Source organism: Symphalangus syndactylus, chromosome 15, assembly GCF_028878055.3.
Source record: "Symphalangus syndactylus isolate Jambi chromosome 15, NHGRI_mSymSyn1-v2.1_pri, whole genome shotgun sequence".
Taxonomy (NCBI): domain Eukaryota; kingdom Metazoa; phylum Chordata; class Mammalia; order Primates; family Hylobatidae; genus Symphalangus; species Symphalangus syndactylus.
This window is the reverse complement of record NC_072437.2, coordinates 28,783,800-28,808,688: the sequence shown is the minus strand read 5'-3', so window position 1 is coordinate 28,808,688 and position 24,889 is coordinate 28,783,800. Positions and strand designations below refer to the sequence as shown.

Genomic DNA, 24,889 nt, shown 5'->3' with positions numbered 1-24,889 from the left:
GGCAAAATGAAACACTGCTCAGTATTTTTAATCACAATAGTCTTCATATCAAGGATGATCATCAAGAATAATTAGTATCTACAGCAGGGATGCTGACCAATTAGAACAGATACTGACACGAACTACACCAGTGCAAACTGATCGCCAACCCTGCCATAGAAGTAGCCAGAGAGTCATGACAAAGATTCAGTGGCCAGACCCTGGAAACGTTCAATAAGTTGACATCAAAATGACAGATTGATCAGACACATCTAATTGTATTCCCTCCTACAATCCCAATAAAATAAATATATGACCTTTTTTTTTAATAAAAACTTAAATTTACTGAGAGCAGAGGAATCAGAAGAAGAGATAGCAATAACAATGTTTGAAAGCTGGAGAGCAGACGATACGTGGTACCTAACATAGGATGCCCAAGAAAGCCAACTCCCTCACAGCATTGAGGAAAGCAGAGAACCAACTCAATTTGCTCTCTAGATTCCTCTAAAGATACAGGGATAGGCTGGGCGCAGTGGCTCACACCTGTAATCTGAGCACTTTGGGAGGCCAAGGCAGGCGATTACTTGAGGTCAAGAGCTCAAGACCAGCATGGCCAACATGGTGAAACCTCATCCCTACTGAAAATACAAAAATTAGCCAACTGTGGTGGTGGGCACCTGTAGTACAGCTACTTGAGAGGCTGAGGAAGGGGAATCGCTGGAACCCAGGAGGTGGAGGCTGTAGTAAGCCGATGTTGTGCCACTGGACTCCAGCCTAGGCAACAGAGCAAGACTCCATCTCAAGAAATAATAATAAAAAAAAACCATACAGGGATAGATAGCATCAGTTATCCTTGGTAGAGAGGTTAAAGAAGAAAGCTCTATAAAGTAAGGATTAGTCAAAAGCTGTAACAAGCAGTTATCCCTTCCTCCACTCCAAACCAACAGGTAGTCTGTCTCTCCCATACATCAGTACTATGTAGGAGATATAATTTAGGAAAAGAGAATTCTCGGTACAGTTGAGGGTAAAAGTATTATTGTGAAAGAAAAAGTATTAAATCTATCTACCTACTTACCTACTGTATTAGTCCATTCTCACTCTGCTATAAAGAAATACCTAAGACTGCATAACTTATAAATAAAAGAGTTTAAATTGGCTCACAGTTCTTTAGGCTGTACAGGAAGCATGGAGGCATCTAGCCCTGGGGAGGCCTCAGGAAACTTACAATCATAGCAGAAGGCAAAAGGTAAGCAGGCATGTCTTACATGTCCAGAGCAGCAAGAGAAAGAGAAGGGGGAGGTGCTACATACTTTTAAATAACCAGATATCATGAGAACTCACTCAGTATCACGACACAGTACCAAGGGGGAAATCTGCCCCCATGATCCAATCGCCTCCCACCAGGCCCCACCTCTAGCACTGGGGATTACTATTTGACATGAGATTTGGACGGGGACACAGATCCAAACCATATCGCCTACCTACCTATAAAAAATATTGACATCTACACTCTGGTCCCAGCCTACTTCTCCCATTTGGCTCCCAGAATTTTTGCAACCAGGGAGTTACTCTCAGGCAAGACATTGGAAGAGTCTTCTCTCAGTATCTGCCTAGTTTAAGAGGAAACAAAGACAAAAGAGGCATGAGACGTGTCTTTTGATCTATAGTATTTCTGGATCTCCCTTTGTGTACATGGTAGAACTATACATTTGTTGTAATTTGTATTATTATGTTTTCTCTCGAATTTGGTCTTAAAATCTCCCTTTTGCTCAGGAATGGCCATAAGCCGGCCGGGCACAGTGGCTAGTGCCTGTAATCCCAGGACTTTGGGAGGCCAAGGAGGGCGAATCACAAGGTCAGGAGATCGAGACCATCCTGGCTAACATGGTGAAACCCCGTCTCTACTAAAAATGCAAAAAAAAAAAAAATTAGCCAGGCGTGGTGGCTGGTACCTACAGTTCCAGCTACTCAGGAGGCTGAGGCAGGAGAATGGCGTGAACCCGGGAGGCGGAGCTTGCAGTGAGCCAAGATGGCGCCAGTGCACTCCAGCCTGGGTGACAGAGCAAGACTCTGACCAGGAGGAAAGTTAGGCTCTGAGATACAATGAGGAGGTGAAACCAAAGTGCATGAAACAGAAAAAAATTTATTCCTTGCTGGTCCCAGAGAGATTAGGAGTGCCAACAGGAGGACAACAGGAAGTCCAAAGGCATCAGGGCACTCAACCTGTATGCAGAATGAAAGAGAAAGAGGAATTCTTGGATGAAGTCTTTTTTAAGAACCATGAGCTCTTATCACTTAGACTTTTCCTTGGTGCTTGTGGATGGGCAAGTTCAAAGAAAACACTTACAAAGAGGGGAACGTATTTTCATGACTCTGGTTTGACCATTACGTTGTAGCGTGGTTAGCAACTGTGGGTGTGTTGGGGTCAGTGAGATGAGGAATAAGCAAGCTACACAGCAAACAACCAAAAGGGGAGAAGAGGCTTTAACTAGGTCAAAGGTGATGGGATTTGGGGGTTCAAATCACTAATGTCAAGCCTAAAACTTGATAAATGCAACAACAACTATATTAAACAAATTTATGACAAAATTCCTGCACCTTGAGTTTCAGAAACATCCTGTGACTCACTTTGACCAATGATCTAGTAAGCAGAAGTGACACATGTTCCTTCCAGGTGGAAGCTTTTTTTATTTTTTATTTTTTAGAGACGGGATCTCACTCTGTTGCCCAGGCTGGAATGCAGTGATGCTATCATAGTTCATTGCAGCCTTTAACTCCAGGCCTCAAGTGATCTTCCCACCTTGGCCTCCCAAAGCACTAGGATTACAGGCATGAGCCACTGTGCCTGGTCACCAGACGGAAGTTCCCACTTGGCAGTTTATCTCTCCACACCTGTCTCCTACTGCTCTGGTGAGTTCTGAAGCATATATTGATTTGAAGGTGAGATACCAAGTGGTAATATACAGAGTCACCTGGACTAAAAGGGGCCATTGCTGCCAATATTTTTGGGGCAATTTGTTTTTCCAGCCTGACCTACCTTATCCTGGCTGACAAACATAGGTTCCCTAACAAGCACCTAAGTCAGATCACACTTGTCTAACAATTGCTGAGCTCCTTTTGCACACCAGAGTTTCAACCAGCTTTTCAGTCCCCATTCTTAAATATTAGCATATAGCCATAATCGGGGTCACCACTTATGTTAAGTGTATAACATGAAAAATAGTTAAATCTACAAGCAGAAAAAAATTCCAACTTTAAACAGAGATTCTACTGAGAGAATAAAACTTTTCAAAAATGTAGTCCTCCTTATCTGAGATTTTAGTTTCTGTGGTTTCATTTACCTGTGATCAACCCCAATCTGAAGATACGTAAGTACACTACAATGAGGTATTTCGAGAGAGACAGACAGTCTACATACACATGACACAGTAGATGGTGATAATTGTTGTAGTTTATGACGATTTATTGTGGTTAATCTCTTACTGTGCCTAATTTATAAATTAAACCATTTCATAGGTATGTATATCTAGGAAAATATATAGGATATATAGGGTTTGTCACTATCTGAGGTTTCAGGCATCTACTAGGGGTCTTGGAATATATCCCCATCCGATAAGGCGAGAATACTGTACTGTCATTACCATCTTAAAAGGCCTGAGAAGATTTAAACAAACAAAAACAATAACACAAGTTCCACTTGGAGAAACAAAGGCTAGTAAGCTTAAAACCTATGAAAATATCAACAAAGTGACTGAGTAATAAAGTTCAAGAAATCTCCTAGAAAGTAGAGTAAAATGAATACTAGAGAAAGAAATTGGAGAACACGTTCAGGGTTTCCATTGTTCAAATAATGAGACTTTCAGACACAACAGAGAAAATGAAATAATTCAAGAACATTTCCCCAAATAGATACGCATTTCTAGATAAAAAGGGCCCAGTGAGATGCCCAGCACAGAATATCCAATAGTGCCACATCAAAGGACGTCACGATAAAATTTCAGAACACAATGTAAGAGACACTATATATAAACCTAAGTCTTCTCATCTATAAACTTGCTGCATCTCTACGTTTATTTAGATCTTCTTTTAAGACCATAGATGAGATTCGTTGTAAGGATCATGGTTCTCCTTTAGTTTTGGCTTTCAATTTTATTGTGTTGTGGTCAAGGGCTCCATGTTCTTTGCGTTAAAAGCATTTGCTAATAGTTAATATTTCCTTTGTGCCGTAATATATGGCCTCTTTTCTAAATATCTTATGTGAGCTTTAATCTATGTGCTATATCCACTAGTCATTACCCCACCTGTAGTGATGGTATCTATGAAGATATATATATAATATGTTATTCAATAAATATTCAACAAATATATATATTTAATTCAATATATATTTAATACATTCAATAAATATATATTAATATATTTAATAGTTTATTGAAATATATAGATATCCAATATCTATACATATTGAAAAATATATATATTTATTGAATATATATAGACTACCCCAACTGTAGTGATGGTATCTATGAATATATATATAAGTCAATAGATATTAAATATATATTTATTGATTTATTAGATAAAGCTTTAATTTTAAGCCAATGCAATAGGAAACATTCCTTTTTTTAAGAAGTTAGAAACAACTAAAATACAAGTATCAGACAGATAAAAATAAAAATATCAGCGATTTTACTATTAAAACCCAGACTGGAAAATGTGATTACATATGATATGTAATATTTCACCTAAGAATTATTATCAAGTCACAAGCATAGCTGAAAAAATATCACTGACTTTTCTCAAAGGGAATAGAGTCTGCCTCATTTACTCCATGGTAAAGTGCAGGGAAGAATGTACCTTCACTGTAGCCTGGCAAATCCAAAAAAAGGATGAGAAATCTAAAAGTTTAGCACATTTTATTTGTTCATTTTTTGAGTCAAGTTCCTTGTAAATTCAGGAAATTATTACCCTGCCAAATAAATAGTTTGCCAGTTTTTTTTCTATTCTGCAGGTTTTCTTTTCACTCTATTATTTGTTTTGCTGAAGAGAAGCTTTTTAGTTTAAAAATGCTACATTTGTCTATTTTTATTTTTGTTGCCTGTGCTTTTAAGATCTAAATCGTGAATTCTTCGCTGAGACCAATGCCCAAATAAGTTTCCTTAGATCTTCTTCTAGTATTTTTGTGGTTTCAGGTCTAACATTTAAATCTTTAAAAGAAAGCATACAAATGCAAATGAGTAATGGGCATATTTTGCTTCTATTTTGTTTCTAACTTCAGAAGAAAAAGAATGTTTCTAACTCTACTGATTCCAAACACAACTCCTATCAAACTGTAGATATGATCACTACAGTTAATGACTAGTATATATAGTACCAGGCTTCTTTGTTTGTTCATTTGTTTCTTCTTGACTTCTATTAAATGTCATTAATACTCTTTTCCTCAGTGGATTAGGAATGTATACATCCTATATTAATTATTTAAGTGGTTAGCTTTGAATTTTTAATATTCAATAAAATACATATTTGTGTGAATAAAACATAAAGTTAATTAAGATTTCACACTTCTTCCTAATACAAACATGTTAGAATAAACAATTATTTCCAAGTGTTGTAATTACATTATGATTTGAACTCCCTAATATAACCATTGCTTTGCTTTTTCAGCCAACATTAATAGACAGTTACTTAGATGCTTGTCAGTTACCTTGATCACTATTACAACTTTCATACCACTCTTTCATTCTTGGTTGAGTTTCTTGCATTTTTAATTGTGGTCTTAAATAATTTTTTAGAATTGGAAAAAAAAAGTGAAGACCCAAATAAACACAATCAGAAATGACAAAAGTCACATTATAAATGATCCCACAGACTACAAAAGATCCTCAAAGACCACTGTGAACATCTCAGTCCCACAAACTAGGAAATCTTGAGAAAATGGATAAATTCCTAGAAACACACCACCTCCCAAGATCGAATCAGGAAGAAAGTGAAATCCTGAACAGACCAGTAACAAGTTCCAAAATTAAATCCATAATAAATTTTAAAAATTTAAACAAAGCCCTGCACCAGATGGATTCACAGCTGAATTCTACCAGATGTACAGAGAAGCTGGTACCAATCACCCTGATATTATTCCAGAACAATAAGGAAGAAGGACTCCTTCCTAACTCATTCTATGAAGCCAATATCATCGTGATGCCAAAACCTGGCAAAAACACAATAAAATAAGAAAACAGCAGGCCAGTATCCCTGATGAACATAGATGCAAAAATCCTCAGCAAAATAGCAAACTGGATTCAGCAGCACAAAAAAGTTTGACTCATCATAATCATATGGGTTTTATTCCTGGGATGCAAGGTTGGGTCAATATACACAAATAAATAAATGCAATTCACCACATAAACAGAATTCTAATAAAAACACATAGTTATCTCAATAGACACAGAAAAGGCTTTTGATAAAATCCAACATCTTTCGTGATAAAAACAGAGTAAGCATTGAAGGAAAATACCTCAAAAAAAGAGCCGTCTATGACAAACACACAAGTAACATCCCATTGAATGGGCAAAAGCTAGAAGTATTTCCCTTAAGAAGTGAAACTCTTTAGTTTAATTAGATCCCATTTGTCAATTTTGGCTTTTGTTGCCATTGCTTTTGGTGTTTTAGACATGAAGTCCTTGCCCACGCCTATGTCCTGAATGGTATTGCCTAGATTTTCTTCTAGGGTTTTTATGGTTTTAGGTCTAACATTTAAGTCTTTAATCCATCTTGAATTAATTTTTGCATAAGGTGTAAGGAAGGGATCCAGTTTCAGCTTTCTACATATGGCTAGCCAGTTTTCCCAGAACCATTTATTAAATAGGGAATCCTTTCCCCATTTCTTGTTTTTGTCAGGTTTGTCAAAGATCAGATAGTTGTAGATATGTGGCTTCATTTCTGAGGACTCTGTTCTGTTCCATTGATCTATGTCTCTGTTGTGGTACCAGTACCATGCTGTTTTGGTTACTGTAGACTTGTAGTATAGTTTGAAGTCAGGTAGCGTGATGCCTCCAGCTTTGTTCTTTTGGCTTAGGATTGACTTGGTGATGGGGGCTCTTTTTTGGTTCCATATGAACTTTAAAGTAGTTTTTTCCAGTTCTGTGAAGAAAGTCATTGGTAGCTTGATGGGGATGGCTTATTGCGGCACTATTCACAATAGCAAAGACTTGGAACCAACCCAAATGTCCAACAACAATAGACTGGATTAAGAAAATGTGGCACATATACACCATGGAATACTATGCAGCCATAAAAAATGATGAGTTCATGTCCTTTGTAGGGACATGGATGAAACTGGAAAACATCATTCTCAGTAAACTATCGCAAGGACAAAAAACCAAACACTGCATGTTCTCACTCATAGGTGGGAATTGAACAATGAGAACTCATGGACACAGGAAGGGGAACATCACACTCCGGGGACTGTTGTGGGGTGGGGGGAGGGACAGCATTAGGAGATATACCTAATGCTAAATGACGAGTTAATAGGTGCAGCAAAACAACATGGCACATGGATACATATGTAACAAACCTGCACATTGTGCACATGTACCCTAAAACCTAAAGTATAATAATAAAAAATTTTTAAAAAAAAGTGAAACAAGACAAAACGTCTACCCTCTCCACTCCTATTCAATGTAATATTGAAAGTCCTACCCAGAGGAAAGATAAAGAAATAAAAGGCATCCAAATAGGAAATGAGGAAGTCAAATTATCTCTCTTTGCTGACAATACAACTCTATGCCTAAAAAATTCTAAAGAATGCCAAAAGTCTCCTAAACCTGATAAGCAACTTCAGGAAAGTTTCAGGATACAAAATCAATGTGCAAAAATCAGTATTATTAGTATATACTAATAACATTCAAGCTGAGAGCCAAATCAGTAACATAATCCCATTTGTAATAGCCTTAAAAAATAAAATACCTAGGAACACATCTAACCAAGAAGGTGAAAGATCTCTACAAGAATAACTACAAAACACTTATGAAAGAAATTGCAGATGACACAAAGGGGAAAACATTCCACACTCATGGATTAGAAGAATCAATATTGTTAAAGTGGTCATACTGCCCAAAGCAATCTATAGATTCAGTGCCACTCCTATCAAATGACCAATGTCATTTTTCACAGAATTAGGAAAAAAAATCAAAATTTATATGGAACAAAAAAGAAAAAGCCTGAATAGCCAAAGCAATCCTAGGCAAAAAGGACAAAGCTGGAAGCATTACATTAGCCAACTTCAAAGTATACAAGGCTACAGTGACAAAAACAGCATGGTACTGGTACAAAAACACAGACGAATGGAACAGAATAGATAATTCAGAAATAAAGCAGCACACATGGAAAGAACTGTTCTTTGACAAAGTTGACAAAAATAAACAATGAGGAACAGACTCCCTATTCAATAAATGGTACTGGGAAAACTGGCTAACCATATATAGAAGAATTAAACTGGACTCTTACATGTCACCATATACAAAAATTAACTGCTGGGTGCGGTGGCTCACGCCTGTAATCCCAGCACTTTGGGAGGCCGAGGCGGGTGGATCACGAGGTCAGGAGATCGAGACCACGGTGAAACCCCATCTCTACTAAAAATACAAAATAAAATTAGCCGGGCGCGGTGGCGGGCGCCTGTAGTCCCAGCTACTCAGGAGGCTGAGGCAGGAGAATGGCGTGAACCCGGGAGGCGGAGCTCGCAGCGAGCCAAGATCGCGCCACTGCACTCCAGCCTGGGCGACAGAGCAAGACTCCGTCTCAAAAAAAAAAAAAAATTAACTGAAAATGGATTAAAGACCTAAATGTAAGACCTCAAACTATAAAAATCCCAGAAGAAAACATAGGAAATACCCTTCTGTACTTCATCCTTGGCAAAAAATTTATGACCAAGTCCTTAAAAGCAATTGCAGCAGAAATAAAAGTTGACAAGTTGGACCTAATTAAACCAAAGAGCTTCTGTACAGCAAAAGAAACTATTAACAAAGTAAACAGACACCTTACATAATGGATTAAAATATTTACAAACTATGCATCTGTCAAAGGTCTACTATCCAGAGTCTATAAGGAAGTTAAACAAATCAACAAGCAAAACACAAATAACCTCATCAAAAAGTGGGCAAAGTACATGAACAGGCACTTCTCAAAAGAAAACACAGAAGCAACTAATAAACATATGAAAAAAATGCTTAACATCATTAATCATTAGAGAAATGCAAATCAAAATCACAGTGAGATAGCATCTCAAACCAGTCAGAATGGCTATTATTAAAAAGTCAAAAAACAACAGATGCTGGCAAGGCTGGGAAGAAAAGGGAACATATACATTTCTGGCGGATATGTAAATTAGTTCACCTGTGGAAAGCAGTTTGGAGATTTCTCAAAGAAATAAAAACAGAACTACCATTCCACCCAGCAATCCGATTACTGGTATATACTCAAAGGAAAAGAAATTGTTCTACCAAAAAGGCACATGCACTCATATGTTCATCATAGCACTATTCACAATAGCAAAGACCTAGAACCAACCTAGGTGCGCATCAGTGGTAGACTGGATAAATAAAATGTGGTACATAGACACTGATATGGTTTGGCCGTGTCCCCACCCAAATCTCATCTTGAATTCTAGTTCCCATAATTCCCCTGAGTCATGGGAGGGACCTGGTTGGAGGTAATGGAATCATGGGGGCAGGTCTTTCTGTGCTGTCCTCATGATAGTGAATAAGTCTCATGAGATCGGATGGTTTTATAAAGGGCAGTTCCCCTGCAGATGCTCTCTTGCCTGCCGCCATCCCTTTGCTCTTCCTTTGCCTTCTGCCATGATGGTGAGGCCTCCCCAGCTATGTGGAACTGTGAGTTAATTAAAACTCTTTCCTTCATAAATTACCCAGTCTCAGGTATGTCTTTCTTAGCAGCATGAGAACAGACTAATACAGACATCATGCAGCTATAAAAAAATGACATTGTGTCCTTTTCAGCAACATGGATGCAGCTGGAGACCATTATCCTAGGTGAATCAATGCAGAAACAGGAAATCAAATATCACATGTTCTTACTTAACAGTGAGAGTTAAATCTTGCATACACACAGATATAGATGAGAACAATAGACAATGGGGACTCCAAAAAGAGGGAGGGCAGGAGGAGGGCAAGGGCTGAAAAAGTTCCTGTTGGGTACAATGTTCAGTGTCTGGGTGATGGGATCAACAGAAGTCCAAGCCTCAATATCACATAATATACCTTTGTTATGAACCTGCACATGTATCCCATGAAACTAAGATAAAAATGGAAATTAAAACCAAAAAAAGAATTTGTCAGGGAGTGGTTAGAAATACTGTTTCTTGAAAGTACTCATTTCTTCTACATAATTTAACTCTGTAAAGAATTCTATATAGATAATTACTTTCTTTCATGTTTAAAATAAATTATTCTGACCTGGTGCGTGGCTCACACCTATAATCCCAACATTTTGGGAAACCAAGGCACGGGTATCACTTGAGGCCAGTAGTTCAAGACCAGCCTGGACAGCAAAGCAAAACCCCCATCTCTACAAAAAATTGTTTTTAAAAATTATCAAGGCATGGTGGCATGTGCCTGTAGCCCCAGCTTCTTGAGACGCTGAAGCAAGAGGATTGCTTGAGCCCAGGAGTTCTAGCCTGCAGTGAGCTATGATAGTATCGCTGCACTCCAGCATGGGCAACATAACAAGACCTTATCTCTAAAAATAATAACAAAAATAATAATAGAACAAATTATTCTACTTGTTTTAGCCTCTGTTATTGTTTCTTTAAAATTAATCTAATGTTTTGTTCTGTTAAGAGCCACCTTTTTTTTCTAGTCATTTGAAAAATTTTCTCTTTGTCTTTGGTACTGTAGAATATCACTACCATGTGTCGAGACATAGATATGCATTTTTAAATTATTTTAATTTTTAATAGCACTTTAAGTCCATATTATCACTAACCTAAACAAGATACAACATTTTCTAATTTCATTAACTTGTAGTATTTTTCAGCCTTATACTTTTTAAAAATAATTTTCTGAATCATTAGTAATAATTATTCCAGATTACCTGTAAATTCTTATCACTAAGAACTAGTATATAACTGAGTACTGTGGTATATTTAATAGATATGCTTTTAATACTTAGTTTTAATTAGCAATTATCCAAAAATGACCTTTTAAAATTTCTATTTGTATATTCGTTCTAGAAGTAATTTCACAAGAATGATAAAAATCACAACATCAGTATTGCTATAAAATCGCTTAAAATAATACGTTCTTTCAAAATCATATGTGTGTTCTTTTGCTAAAATCTTCAAAAATCAATAAAGCAAACTTAGGAAAAAGAACTGGATGACCATTATTAGATGAAATATAGCATCAGGAACTGTCAAAAGATCTAAACAATATTCCCTTCATGTATAAACTTCAACTCAGAAAAAAAATCTATTATTCATTATTAAAGAGGCACTAATAATTTATATGATACAGTGACAATTTTCCTTGCAATTACTCAGAACTATAATTTCACAATAAATTATACTATTTTACCTTAATCTTTGGTTTACAGTCAGAATCTCTCATTACTTTATTTCATTCATTGTTTCACTTATTAACAATTTGGATAACTCCATTATTTTTACATAATTTATCAAAAAGGAAGGCTACTATTTCTATAAAACATTAAGACCAAAAAGAGGAACTATATCTCAAAACTCTGTTTCACAAGGAATAGAAAAGGCTTTCATGAAGACAGTTGCATTTCCCTTCAGTTACGAGTGTTGATGAGGCTATAGGGCTACCAGGAACCTTGTATCTTTAGCCATACAGTCACTCTTCTTTGGTTCTCGGGTTATACAGAAGCCCTAGGTTTTGGAAAATAACTCATCATTTTAAAAAGTATATCCTCAACTCAAGTGACCCAACATACTGGATGCACCCACCAATCATATTTACTAGGAGACATGATCTGACTGAATTAGCTCCTCATACTTTTAAAAATGGCAAATAGTTATGCTTAGCCATCTCAGATTTGTTAGAATCCTTAATGTCCAGCCAAAATACATGTGGCTAATGTTAGCATAAATGACAAGAATTAGTCTAGTAACTAGTGACCAAAGTTAACAGTTGAGATTTAACATACGATTCATAGCAATTTTATTTAGAAAATATTTGACAAGTCAGTTTCCTCATAGTGAATCTTTTCCATGATATTTACCACTTGTCTTATTAAATGTGAAATTCTAATTCACATCTAATTCTAATCCTTTATTTTAGTCTGAGTTGCTGCAATATAATTTTTGTTTTTATATTAAAAGAAACTAAGAGAAACCTATTTGTATTATTTAGTAATTTTATGCCCTGGATTAAATTCATTCAACTTATTCATTCGCCTAATTATTGCTAAATGCTTGGTAGGTCAACACAGAAATTAATGAGAGTCTCTACTCTCAAGGAAACACAGCAATAGACTATTAGAGTTAAAAGAACATTAAAGAGCATGAAAGTATATATATACATGTATTTTATTAAAATTTATATACATTAAGTGCTATCAAAATACATTTTTCTGTATTAATAAATATTTACTCCTTAAAGAGTTTTAAATAAATGAATGCATCTTAATTTTCTTAACCGAATTCCCTACCAATTGGCACTTAATTTGCTTAGGATTTTCATTAACAACGCACAGATTAACATTTTGTGAATAAATATGTGCACATGCTCTTCATTATTCCCACAGAATTGCTTCATAAAAGTGGAATTATTTGGTCTAAGCAAATGAACATTTTAAACACTTTTAATATATTTTGGCAAATTCTCGAATGAAGGGCTGTACCCTTGCCCAACTGGTTACACTCTCTGTCTTGCTTTTAACACCTGGACAATAGATAATTAACACTTCATTGTGTGTATGATAGTACTTATTTGTTGTCCAGTGAAGAAGACTTTACCTTTTTCTTATAATTGTAAATATCCATTTCTGTTCTTTCACCATTTCTCTACAGGAACATTTGTAGTTTTCACATGTATTGTAAGAACTATGTTTACATTCAAGACATGATCTTTTTGCTGCAATCTATGATGCAAAATTTTCTCCATTTTTCTGTGTGTATCCTCAATTTTGTTGTGGTGTTTTTTGTTGTACCGAAGGTTCTTTTCTTGTGTGATGTCAAAACTATTAAATTTCTCTTTATAGATTCTGAGTTAAAATATGTAGGCTTTATTCAACTGTATATAAATAAAAACATAGACCTATATATTTTGTTTACTTCCTCATTATTTTTACTTAAGTATCGGTCCCACAGACGTTTACTTTAGACAATGCTATGGGATAAAATTCTAGCTTATTCTTTCAAATACTGATTTAATAATTTAGCCAGCAAGATATTTTGATTAACTCTCCTCTCTTACTGAAAATGCTCTCATTTGAAAGTTCCAAGAAATGTGGGTCATAGCTAAAGTCAACCAGTTAGACTGTGGCATTGACCTTGAGTTCAATGCTTTGAATGTGTAGTGGCAAACAGTATGGCTCTGGAATCGATGAGGACCACATTTGAATGGGGCACAACTGGAATTCTGCCACAGCTATGTTACCTTCAGTAAATTACTTCTTCCACACCTGTTCCTAATATTTAGAATAAGGGAACGTAATTCTATCATACTTCCTAATCTTCAGAATAAGGGGAAATAATTATATCAACCTTATCCTGTTCTTGTGTAAATAAGTCATTATTCAATTTATTCATTCAACAATATTCATTAAAAATGTTCTTTGTAATAGATATTTTTTGAGGTGTCATGACTATAGCTACCTTAAAAATAGATATTTTCTAGAAATAAATTATTTTGACTTCATGATTAACTTAGTGTTGAATTCAAATGATGATCTATAGGATCTGGAGTCCTGCTCCCAGCATTCCATCTGCCCCATACTCTCACCACTGGAATGGTGAAAAAGATACCTGGTGGAGATATATATATATATATATATATATCTGACTCGTCTAAGTATGAAGGAAAAGGCTGTAAGTGCACACTGTGTATTCACTCTCCAGCACCATACCTGACACAGAGCTGGCAGTGAATAGATTTTATAAATGAACGAGCACATTAACAACGTATACATTCTTGTCCATGCAATTTTATTAAAAATAGAACAAATTGTCTCTAAACATACTTGCCTTTCCTTAGTGAAACTAAGAGCATTTTTAAAATACGTAGACAGATGAAATAGAGATAGAGGAAAATACCCACACTCTCCTGCCTCTGTGTAAATGACAAAAAGGTGCTGTCCTCTCAGATTCATCAGGCCATTCTGATTCATCATAATTCACTTGCCCACATGGATTCTACCCCTGAATACTTCTGACTACTCAATTAATACCCCAAAGTAGCACCTACTCAGCCATCCCAGATGACAAGGAAGGAGAGAAAACACTCCTAATGCACTTTGTAGGTAACGTAATTTATCTTTTTTTTCTCAATGTAAGTATTGACTTGTTGGTGCCAAGCAATGTGCTTGGAATCAGGGAGGCAGGTGATCAGAGCACAGACTGGGTCTAGACTTCTGGATTTGATCTTGGCTCCACTGCTTGTGGTCACTTAACTTTCTAGTGCCTCAGTTTCCTCATCTACAAAAGCAGGTAATAATAACAGTGCCTATTTTATGAGACTGTTGTGAAAATTAAATGACTTAACATTTGTGAAGTACTTGTAACTGTACCTGGCACCACAGCAAGGGCTCTGTAGATATTATCAAATAAATTAATACACTTTACCACTTCCTTAGCAGAGCACTCCCTGACCAAGTTACATCCCTTTACCTTATTTTGAGATGTAGTTTCGCTCTTGTTGCCCAGGCTGGAGTGCAATGGCACAATCTAGGCTCACCGCAACCTCCACCTCCCGAGTTCAAGTGATTCTCCTGCCTCAGCTTCCCAAGTAGCTGGGATTACAGGCATGTGCCACCACAACTGGCTAATTTTGTATTTTTCGTAGAGACGGGGTTTCTCCATCTTGGTCCGGCTGGTCTTGTACTCTCGACCTCAGGTGAACTGCCTGCCTCAGCCTCCCAAAGTGCTGAGATTACAGGTGTGAGCCACTGCTCTCGGCCTACCATATTTCATAGCACCAATCACCAGGCCTGTACCTGTGTAATAATATTACCTTCATTTTTTAATAACACGATTTTCTTTCCCCATCAGACCATAAACACCAAGAGCAAAACTATGAATTTATTGACACTTTGTGTGTTGCTATTACGCATATAAGAGTATGCAAAAATTACTTTTTATTTAATGTGTTAATACAATAAATCTCCAAACTAATTTTTTATTTTACAGGTCTTTATAAGCCTTGGTATAATTTATAAGCTTGGTTAATTAAATTTCTTTATGAAAATAATCATTGCATCAAATAATCATGGAGCTAGAATTTTTGGCATGCTAATGTCTTTTTACAGATAACACGGTTGTGATGTGATCCATAACTACAGCCATGACTGCCAGGCTCTTGAACAGATCTTGAATTCTTTTCATACTTTTGTTACTCAAAGGCCATATTCCTTAGAACTGTTACATTTATTTATTAGTAACACCTTAATGTAAGACGGTAAAATAGCATCTGATTGAAGGCAGAAAAGCTCTCCTGCCATTGTCTGGCTTGCAGGCATAAGATTTAACATCTTTCTACTTACATATTTTCACCCATGATGGCATCCACTAAACCTAAATCAGTGTCTGGCTCATGAATGAACAAAATATAAGCTCAGAATGGCATAAGAAAACCTTATTCATGGATCCCATCCAAACACAAACTCACAATGCTTAAAAATGAAAAGTAAATCCTGTAAAGCTCAAATTTATGTAGTTATCTTAGAAAAAAAAAATGTATTTTTAATTGCCTGGAGTCCTCATAGCTTCTTGTTAAGCTTAACAAGAGGTATAAAGCCATGACTGAAATATTCACACTCCACTCTAGTCCGTATTTAAAACAAATAGAAAAGGGAATCACTAGTTTATTCATCTTGCCTAATGACACAGAAGGGCAAAACAGGCACCCAAACAACGAATAATAATGTAAGAGCTCAGACTGTAAAATCAATATGTCACATCAGCAGAGCTTTGCTTCGTTTTAATGCTCTCATCTCTGAATGCAGCACAGCTTATCTTCTGAATTATATATATATGTATTAGCCTAATTACATAAATATTGACTTTTCCTTATATGCAGTTTATTCTTTCAATCTCTCTGTAATTACCATGTCAATATTTGTGGCTGCAGTAACAATGAATTTAAATCTGTTAATTGTGACTGATAGTGGCATGCCATGAGATAATTCAGTCACTTAGTCTCAGAACACTGATGGCACTAGATAATAAGAGATGAATCAGTAATTCCCTAAGTGTATCATATTAAGGTAAACATCTTTAAAAAGCAGTTCTTTCAACCCAGTTAATTAAGGGGTTAGTCTTTTCCTCAACTTGTCAGGTTTCATAACGTATAGAAGTAATAACCAGAATGCGACTGGATCTTGGTCTATGACTTTGCCTGCATTTTTTTAAATGAAACACTTTATCCCTAACATCATTCTCCAGTCCACCCATTAACAACTTCTTTGATCTGCTGATAGATATCTACACCTCCATCCTCACAGCTGTATGTGTGTATGAAAGATATAATTTAACATTTATTGCTATTATTCTTTGCTATTTGCTATTTCCATAAGATCCTATTCCTGATCTTACTTACATGTGGAATCTAAAATAGCTGAAGTCATAAAAGGGGAAAGTACAAGGGTGGCTGCCAGGGGATGGATGTGGGGAAGGGAGGGGGGATGGTGGGTGGAGGGTACAAAGTTTAGTTAGACAGGAGGAAGAAATGTTTTAGACCATTGCGCAGCATGGTGACTATCATTCATAATGTACTGTATATTTCCAAATTGCTAAGAAGGTACATTTCAAATGTTCTCTCCACAAGAAAAATGCTAAGGATGTGAGGTGATGGATATGGTAGCCAGCTTGATTTTATCATTCCTCCTGGTATATATGTCAAAATATCACATTGTACCCCATCAATATCTATAAAATTTGTCAAGTAAAAATAAATTTGAAAAAGATCTTAGGCCTACTTTATTCTAATGTAAAATATGATCTGTAGAAATTCTACCTTTATTCAATTATATCCCCACCTGGTTTTATTTTCACGGGAAAAGTTTTCAGTTACTGAAGTTGATACATCTCTGAAACAAGAACTAATCCCATACCTCAGGATATATTAATTAATTAAATGTCTTCACTTTCTTACCAGTGGTACAGAAATGTTCCAAAAATTTTAAAAAGCTAAAAATCTTTTCACTTTGCTCTTGTAATATTTCTAAGAATTTTCACACAAGAGCTTGAACTCTTCAGTTTAAGTAGGATGGAAATACCTGTGTCATATTAATCATTTAGAGTTAGGTGAACACAGAGAACGTTCCCCAAAAACAGTGCTGTCCACGCTTTGAGTTTAAGAGTTGTTCTAGATGTATTATGGTGAAGTGGTCATGCATCATGCTGTGCTTTCTTATTTGCCTCTACAGGGATGCCAGATGATATGAACTTCAGTGATGTAAAGCAAATCCATCAAGACACTGGCAGTACTTTAGACACAACGGGAGCAGGATGTGCAGCGGCGACTGAATCTATGACATTCACTCTGATAAGTGTGGTGATGTCACTTCCTGGGATTTGGTAACTGAACTCTTCTGTCCTGACATACCCTACTGAAGTCTCGATTTCTTCTCTCTCTACATATGCCTGGAATAAGAGATCCTTTTTCAATATAACAATTATATTTATGAAAAGATATGTTACACTAACTTCTCAGAAGCCAAGCTGAAATATTCATAAAGTCCCTAAAACTCAATGTTTAAATGACACACTTTAAAAATATGTCTTTTTTCAATCTAACTGAAAACCTTCTTAACTTCTAATATATTAAATCTGAAGATGTGAAAGGCAGAGAAGTGACTTTGAATAAGAAGAATTCAATGTATCTGTAATTTTATTATCAATTCCAAGCCCCTTCCTTTCTAAATTAAAAATGTTTTCATTTGAAAGTGTGTTTGCCAGACAATGAAAACAATATGCAGTATTTCTCAAAGTACTGAAATTAGAATATCATGAAATAAATCAAAACATACAATGGCAAGTAGTATGCATGCATATTCAAGAGACTTCCATTTTTGCAAGCTGTAGCAGGAAATGTCTGAATGTCTATAAGTTATGGGGTAGATTCTTGAGAAGCATTTCACATAATTTCACTGAAGAACTTTGATAATTTTGACCCACTGTAACTTAGCCACTGATGAACCTTAAAGCTGAGTATTTTAGTAACACCTGATTTGTATTCCATTATATTCAAAATGCATCTTTGGTATTGTGCCTCTGCTCCCGCCTCTCTCTTTGCCTCATAGATTTAGCTATGTTGGGAACCACATGCTTGCTCTAGGAATATCTCCAATAAATAAATATTTGGTGGAAAAATTTGAAGAATATTTGTATTTTCTTCAGGCAAAAATGATATTTTCACCCATTTTCAAAATATTATGTACTACTTTTTAAAGCCTGATGTTGAACAATTGCCTACCTATGCATTTCTAAGGTTCCTATGAATATCCGCAGACATGTCCAGAAAATAAGATATGCAACACTTTAGCTCTTTTGCTATTTGCTCATTAATGGAGCTGCAAACCAACAGTCCCTAATTTCTCAGTTGGGATAAGTTGCCTCAATAGACACTAATAGGATATGTATATGGCTATACTTGAGGAAAAGAGAAGTTAGTTTTTATTAATAAGTATCACATCCAGTCAACAGAGAGAAAATATAATTAATACAAAGTCACAGAATAGAAAAGGGAATTGCTGACCTCAAATAAAAAAAAAAAATTTGAAATGACTTCTGACAAAGACGTAAACAAGACACAGCCAACTGCAAACATTAATGAGGTAAAATCCATTTCTGCCAATCAGGAAACAATGTATGATCAAACCCTGTTCTCTCTTAAGTTCTCAATTAACAAAATGATCTAAGGATGGTTAGTTTAAATCACAACACTTAAGCTGCCCAATCAGGTTTTACTCTCTGTTCAAACATGCCTCACAACCGGAAGTGTTATTCTACCTGTCAGTTCTGGATGCCACTTTCCTAGGCTTCCATTCCACACCTAACATTCCCCGATCCATTCGGTTAATAACTCATTTGCACTCACCTTGACACACTCCACAAATTACAAACTTAAACCTATTTTGAAATTTTTTTACTTCAACCTCAGGTCTTCATTTAAATCAGTCTTGGAAAAAAGTGATACTAAGGCACTCATTTGCTGCCCTCCAGCCGAAGTCATGATTGGCTTGCTACGGCAAAATTTCAGACCAACTTAAGAGGAATTTAATTCTAAAGACAAACAAACTGAAGAGCATGCTTTAGCAGTCTAAGATATATGGATAAAATTAATTGACAGAAGATAATTTTAGATATGGCAAGAAATGGACAAAAGCAGAGTGGTAAAGTCAATAGAAGATATGAAATTTTAAAAAAAAACAAACTAAGTTTTACATGCTCAGATGGGTGTTATCTGCAGGTGGGCGCTTTGGGGACTATATAAGCAATAACGGTGCTGCTAGAGCTTAAAACACTGAGGGGTTTTCAGAATTTCTTTAAGAGCCTAAGGCAAAATTGTTAATATTCTCACTAAGGATACTTATCCATTAATACTTCCCATTCTGTGACATTTCATATCTACATAGTTTCTTATGAATTACAAAGTTCTTTCAAATGAGAGAGAGAGAGTATCTCATTGGACTTTCTTCGCCCCCTCAAAGATAGGCTGGATTTTCAGTCAAATAAAAACAATAATGCTGATTTTTTATATGGCTCAGAATTTTCTTCTGGAGAGTTTTGCATTAATAAGGTCTAAGAAAGTTTTGAGCAATGATAAAAGTGTTGGATATATGTCTACTTTCCAAGATTATTTAACAGATTACATCAGACTGAATGTATGTATTTAAAAATATCACACACATCTTATAGTCACATTTTATGCTGGTGTAATTTTTAAAAGAGCCATATTCTTGAATCCCTGAGTTATTTTTATATGAGTTTAAGTAATTATAAAACTTAGTCTGATATTTTGCATATATTGGGGAGACTAGGTTTAGAAGCAGAACTAACATTTACTTGGCCATTCTTTGTATAGGCACCATGATAAATGCCTTTATGCACAATGTCATTTAATCTCCCCAAAAACACTGACATTTCCATTTTACCAATGAGAAAACTGAGCTTATAAATATTAGGGAATTTGACAGATGTCATACAACTAGTCATAACAGAGTTAGATGGTGAGTATAATACCTTTAAATAAACTGTGTACCTTCCTGGTTCAAAGATACAGTTTTGGAACAACAGCAAGGAACTACAGATTAGCACAAAAATCATTCAGAGACTACTTAAGTCTCCAAACTAGGATTTAACAAATACAATTGGCTATAGAATAATTGTCTAATTATCAAAATGCACATTAGTGTAGAAACATAATAAAAAGGAGAAGTGTAAACATGGACTTTTTTTAGTACCGTTCATTACCCTCCCATATATTCAAATCCACTCTAAACACATCAGCCCTGAAAATAAATAAGCTGCCGAGAATGAGAAAAAAAACACAACTGTTGCAACTCTAATGGAATCATGAAGTTTATTTCAGTTTCCTGTGCAACAAAAAGGTATAAAACATTTCTCTGGCCATAGGATGGCATAAAAAAAAAGAAAGGAAGGAGAGGAGGAAGGAGAGGAGGGAGGGAGGGAGGGAGGGAGGGAGGAAGGAAGGAAGGAAGGAAGGAAGGAAGGAAAGGAGGGAGGGAAGGAAGAAGGGAAGGAAGGAAAAGGACATGGCAGAATATTATTTTTTAAATCTTAGATTTGCCTTTATCCTCTATTTATTCAGGAATATCTTATCAATGAAATAATGTCTGCATGGTTATATTCTCACTAAAAAAGGACTGAGGTTAATAAGCTCTTTCCTCCCAACACTCAGATTTTCTGAAGTGCTCAATAATGATGCTTTGAAAAGGACTAAATTCATTTATTACTAACTGTTTGCTATCATATAAAATATTGTTTCTAACATCAGAATCCTTCAAGGACAATAAAAATGATTTTTTTTCTTGAATGAATATATTCAACCTAGACGTCTCTTATTCTGAATGAGAACTTTGTTGAGCAGGCTACATCACTATTGTATTTACTTTGCAAACTTTAATGTCATTTATGTACAATTACATGGGTTATGAAAATTCAGAAATAATAATTTTTAATGTTGTTAGGTATGAATGTGAATGTATCAAGTTATTCTTTAAATGAGATTGTTGTATACAAGTCATTTTTGATTAAAATACAGATAAAACATATTTCTCAAGTCAAAAGTCTGCTTTCCTTGCCTTTACTAAAATTAGAGTGACTGAATTACTGTTATAATTATTTTATGAATAGAGATCTAATCAAATATAATTATTAAGCTATCCTTTCTGCCTCCTTGCACAGAGAAAACTGAGTAATTTCATCAGAATATAATTTATATTTCTGTAGCAGAAAAAACAATAACTTACCTGGAAGAGAGTAGAGTAGGAGTGGATGTCCATGGTTACTTTTTGGAAACATCTGATTTAAGACACTTTTGCCTTCCTGCACTTGCCAGTTGTCACACTGGAATCAACTTCATGAAAATGTTTGTGAGAAGATCACGCATCTTATTTTCCCCTTAAAATTTTACTTTGACTACATTGAAGACCAGAGTGAAAGACAATATACCAGAATTTGAAAGACCATAGAATTAAGAACAGAACAGTGAACGTTTAAGGATTAAAACTGGTTGGAGACAGAAGGAATGAGATTGACTGCAGTAATAAGTAAATTCTTACTTTAATGAGTTTGATAGCCACCTTTGAAAACGTTGGATTAGAAGGAATGAAGACTCTTAGAAAAAAAGGGAGGTCTCTGATTTTCCTGAGATTACTCAGCCAAGACCACTAGCATAAGAAGAAGAAAGAAAAAAGAAGAACAAGAACAAGAAGGCCCAGCTTTAAGACAAATGCTGTGAACAGTATAGTATGTTCAAGAAAGAGTGACTCCATAATTGTGATCAAAGAGTTCCAGGACTCAATTTGCAAAGTCGATGTGATTTGCTCACCCAGGGCACATTCTCACTCCTCTCCTTGACACCCCCCACCCTGCTGCCCCATCTATATACATACTCATTCCCCACAAACATTTTCCGGCTACTGTCTCTATTTCCTTTCTGTTTTCTTATCCGTAAAAATTGAGATAACTGTATCTACCTCACAGTGTTACTTAGAGAACTAGATAATCCAACACCTATTAGGACCCTGCTGGCCCATGATGAGCCATAATGATTCGTGTTTGTTCCCTTCCCACAGCACTTTCTGTTAAAGTGCACATGTTTCCAGGATAGGACAACATTAGAATATTTAGTTATGGATTCTGCCTGTCAATAAGTTTTTGACAGGGGAAGAGAGCTGTGTTAGTCTGTTTTCACACTACTATAAAGAACTTCCTGAGACTGGGTAATTTATGAAGAAAAGAGGTTTAATTGACTCACAGTTCTGTAGGTTGTACAGGAGGCATAGCTGGGAAGGCCTCAGGAAACTTACAATCATGGTAGAAGGCAAAAGGGAAGCAGGCACAATCTTCAAACGGCAGCAGGAGAGAGAGAGTGAATGGGGAAGTGCTACCCACTTTCAAACAACCTGATCTCGTGAGAACTCACTATCAGGAGAACAGCAAAGGGGACCTCCAGCCCCATGAACCAATCACCTCCCACCAGGCCCCTTCCTAACACTGGGAATTAAAATTCAACATGAGATTTTGGTGAGGACCTAGAGCCAAACCATATCCAGAGCATAGAGAAGATGGTTGGAGAGTGAATGAGTAGGGTTTAGGAAAGGGAAAGAGAAGAGAAGCGATGGACTCTGGAATGCGCAAGGAACCCATCCTGCCTGCTTCATGTTTCATGTTTTGCCTGGACTCATCCTGGCTATGAGGCTTATTCGCTGAAAGTTTATTTTTTTAAGTATTGGGAATAAGTGGTCTTTCTTTCATTGAATATAAAAGGATATTAGCTCTGACCCAGTATTCAAATGTGAATTGGTGTCTACAATGACAAATTTAGAGACCTCCAAACCTTGCTTGAAGGTCTCCTTGACTGGTGAATGTAGACCTCCATCTCTGTGTGATTATTATACTGTGGGGTACCAGCACAGCCCAAGCGGTGGGAGGAACAAATATGAGTAAACAAGAAGTGTGTTGCTCAGTATCTCACCTAAGTTACCCCCAAGTGGTTATCTCTGAGAGGCAAAATCACTTCATAAAGGTCACATTGCCAATAATTGACAAAGCAAGCATTCTAAAACAAATCAACCTTCAAAATCCTTTTTTCCACTGCACCAGTCAGTATCCCAGGGTTCAGAAAACCTTTGATAGGTCAATTAGGTTAGGTTAGGCTACTTGCAGGTTGTATAGGCTATTTTTAAATGTTCCCTCGTTTCATTCACTTTCTAAAATGTCTTCTAAGATACTTTATTTTTCATTTGTCTTTCATCTCAAATTTAGCTCTAGTAATAAAGGTGAGGATCCTGAGGAGATTCCATATGCCAGGTGCCCTAGTGTGGCCATCTGATGGGGTAGCTGGCTCGTTCATTGACTCACAAGCATCCAAAAATGCTGGAGAAAACAGCAAATGGAGCTTCAAAGGCTTTAGCAGTAATTTTCTGTATGACCTTCAGCAAATCCCATAACTCTTTGAACTTCGGTTCTTTATTTGTAAAATAATGTGGTTGAGCCAGATAATCCCTAAATTTTCTTCTGTATTTTTAGAATTCTAGATTTCTAGGCCAAAACAGAAAACATTATTGATGCAATAAGACAGAACATTTGTTTATTTGATGTCACATAATTTACCATTTGCTAATATATAAAAGGCACTTGAAAAAGTAATGCCTGAAATACAATTTTAGTTGCAACTTCTGCATAGGTTTAAAACTCCAATTTCTTTATTACATATAAGGATGGGGCTTTTCTATATAACATTTATCTTTTGATGATTAAAGGGAAGAACCATCATAGCAAACATTCTTCACTTTTGTTTAATGTATAAGACAGTATGAGCCAAAAAAAAATCTATCATACGATTAAATATTTAGTCACTAACTATTGTTTTTCTAGCTTGTCTTATAGGAGTTAAGATCCAGGGTCCTCACTAATCCAGTTGTGGTGTCTCATAATATTCAAAAAGAAATAATGCATAGACTGACTCCTATAAAAGACAAAGATAAAAGGACCTGGAAGTAAGAGATGAAGTTACAAAACAGTTGACAGTACTTTCTCTTCTCACAGATTTTTCCCAGGAGACCCTTCTAAATAGGTGTAAACAAATGTTGTTGCCTCTGATGATTTATTGCAGAACAAGCTGACAGAACATAGGAGCATGTTATCTGGGCCTCTGTATTGCAGGGGCTCGCTCAGAAAATGAAGAAAGACCAGAAGTGCAGCAGAGGAAACAAATGCTCTATGTCATTCAGCAAGAAAGCAGATGGAAGCTTAGAATCACAGCTTATTTAAAAAGAAAGCTTATAAATATGGTGTGTTTATAATTGTAGTATTTCATTTTCCTCATTTATAAAAAAATTAAAGAGAATCCCATGAGAATTTCATCACAGATGGTTAACTGCAATAAATTTATATTGAATAATTTCATTTACTTCTATTTTGGCTACACATCTATTATAGTATGGGTGTGATTGAATTTAAATCCAC

At 35.9% G+C, this 24,889-nt stretch overlaps 1 protein-coding gene across 2 annotated transcripts in view; it reads left to right on the top strand.

Moving 5' to 3' along the window:
* GPC5 (glypican 5) overlaps positions 1-24,667 on the top strand; it is a 1,476,320-nt gene extending 1,451,653 nt beyond the window's left edge. Inside the window, exons 8-9 of one of the 2 annotated variants that reach the window (XM_063618675.1) lie at positions 17,599-17,749; positions 24,587-24,667. In XM_063618675.1, the coding sequence (XP_063474745.1) occupies positions 17,599-17,749; positions 24,587-24,605 (170 nt within the window). In that variant the 3' untranslated portion in view covers positions 24,606-24,667. Of the gene's footprint in view, positions 1-17,598; positions 20,711-24,586 lie in introns of those variants that run through there. The other variant, XM_063618676.1, reaches the window with a different exon arrangement.
* The last annotated feature ends 222 nt before the right edge of the window (positions 24,668-24,889 follow it).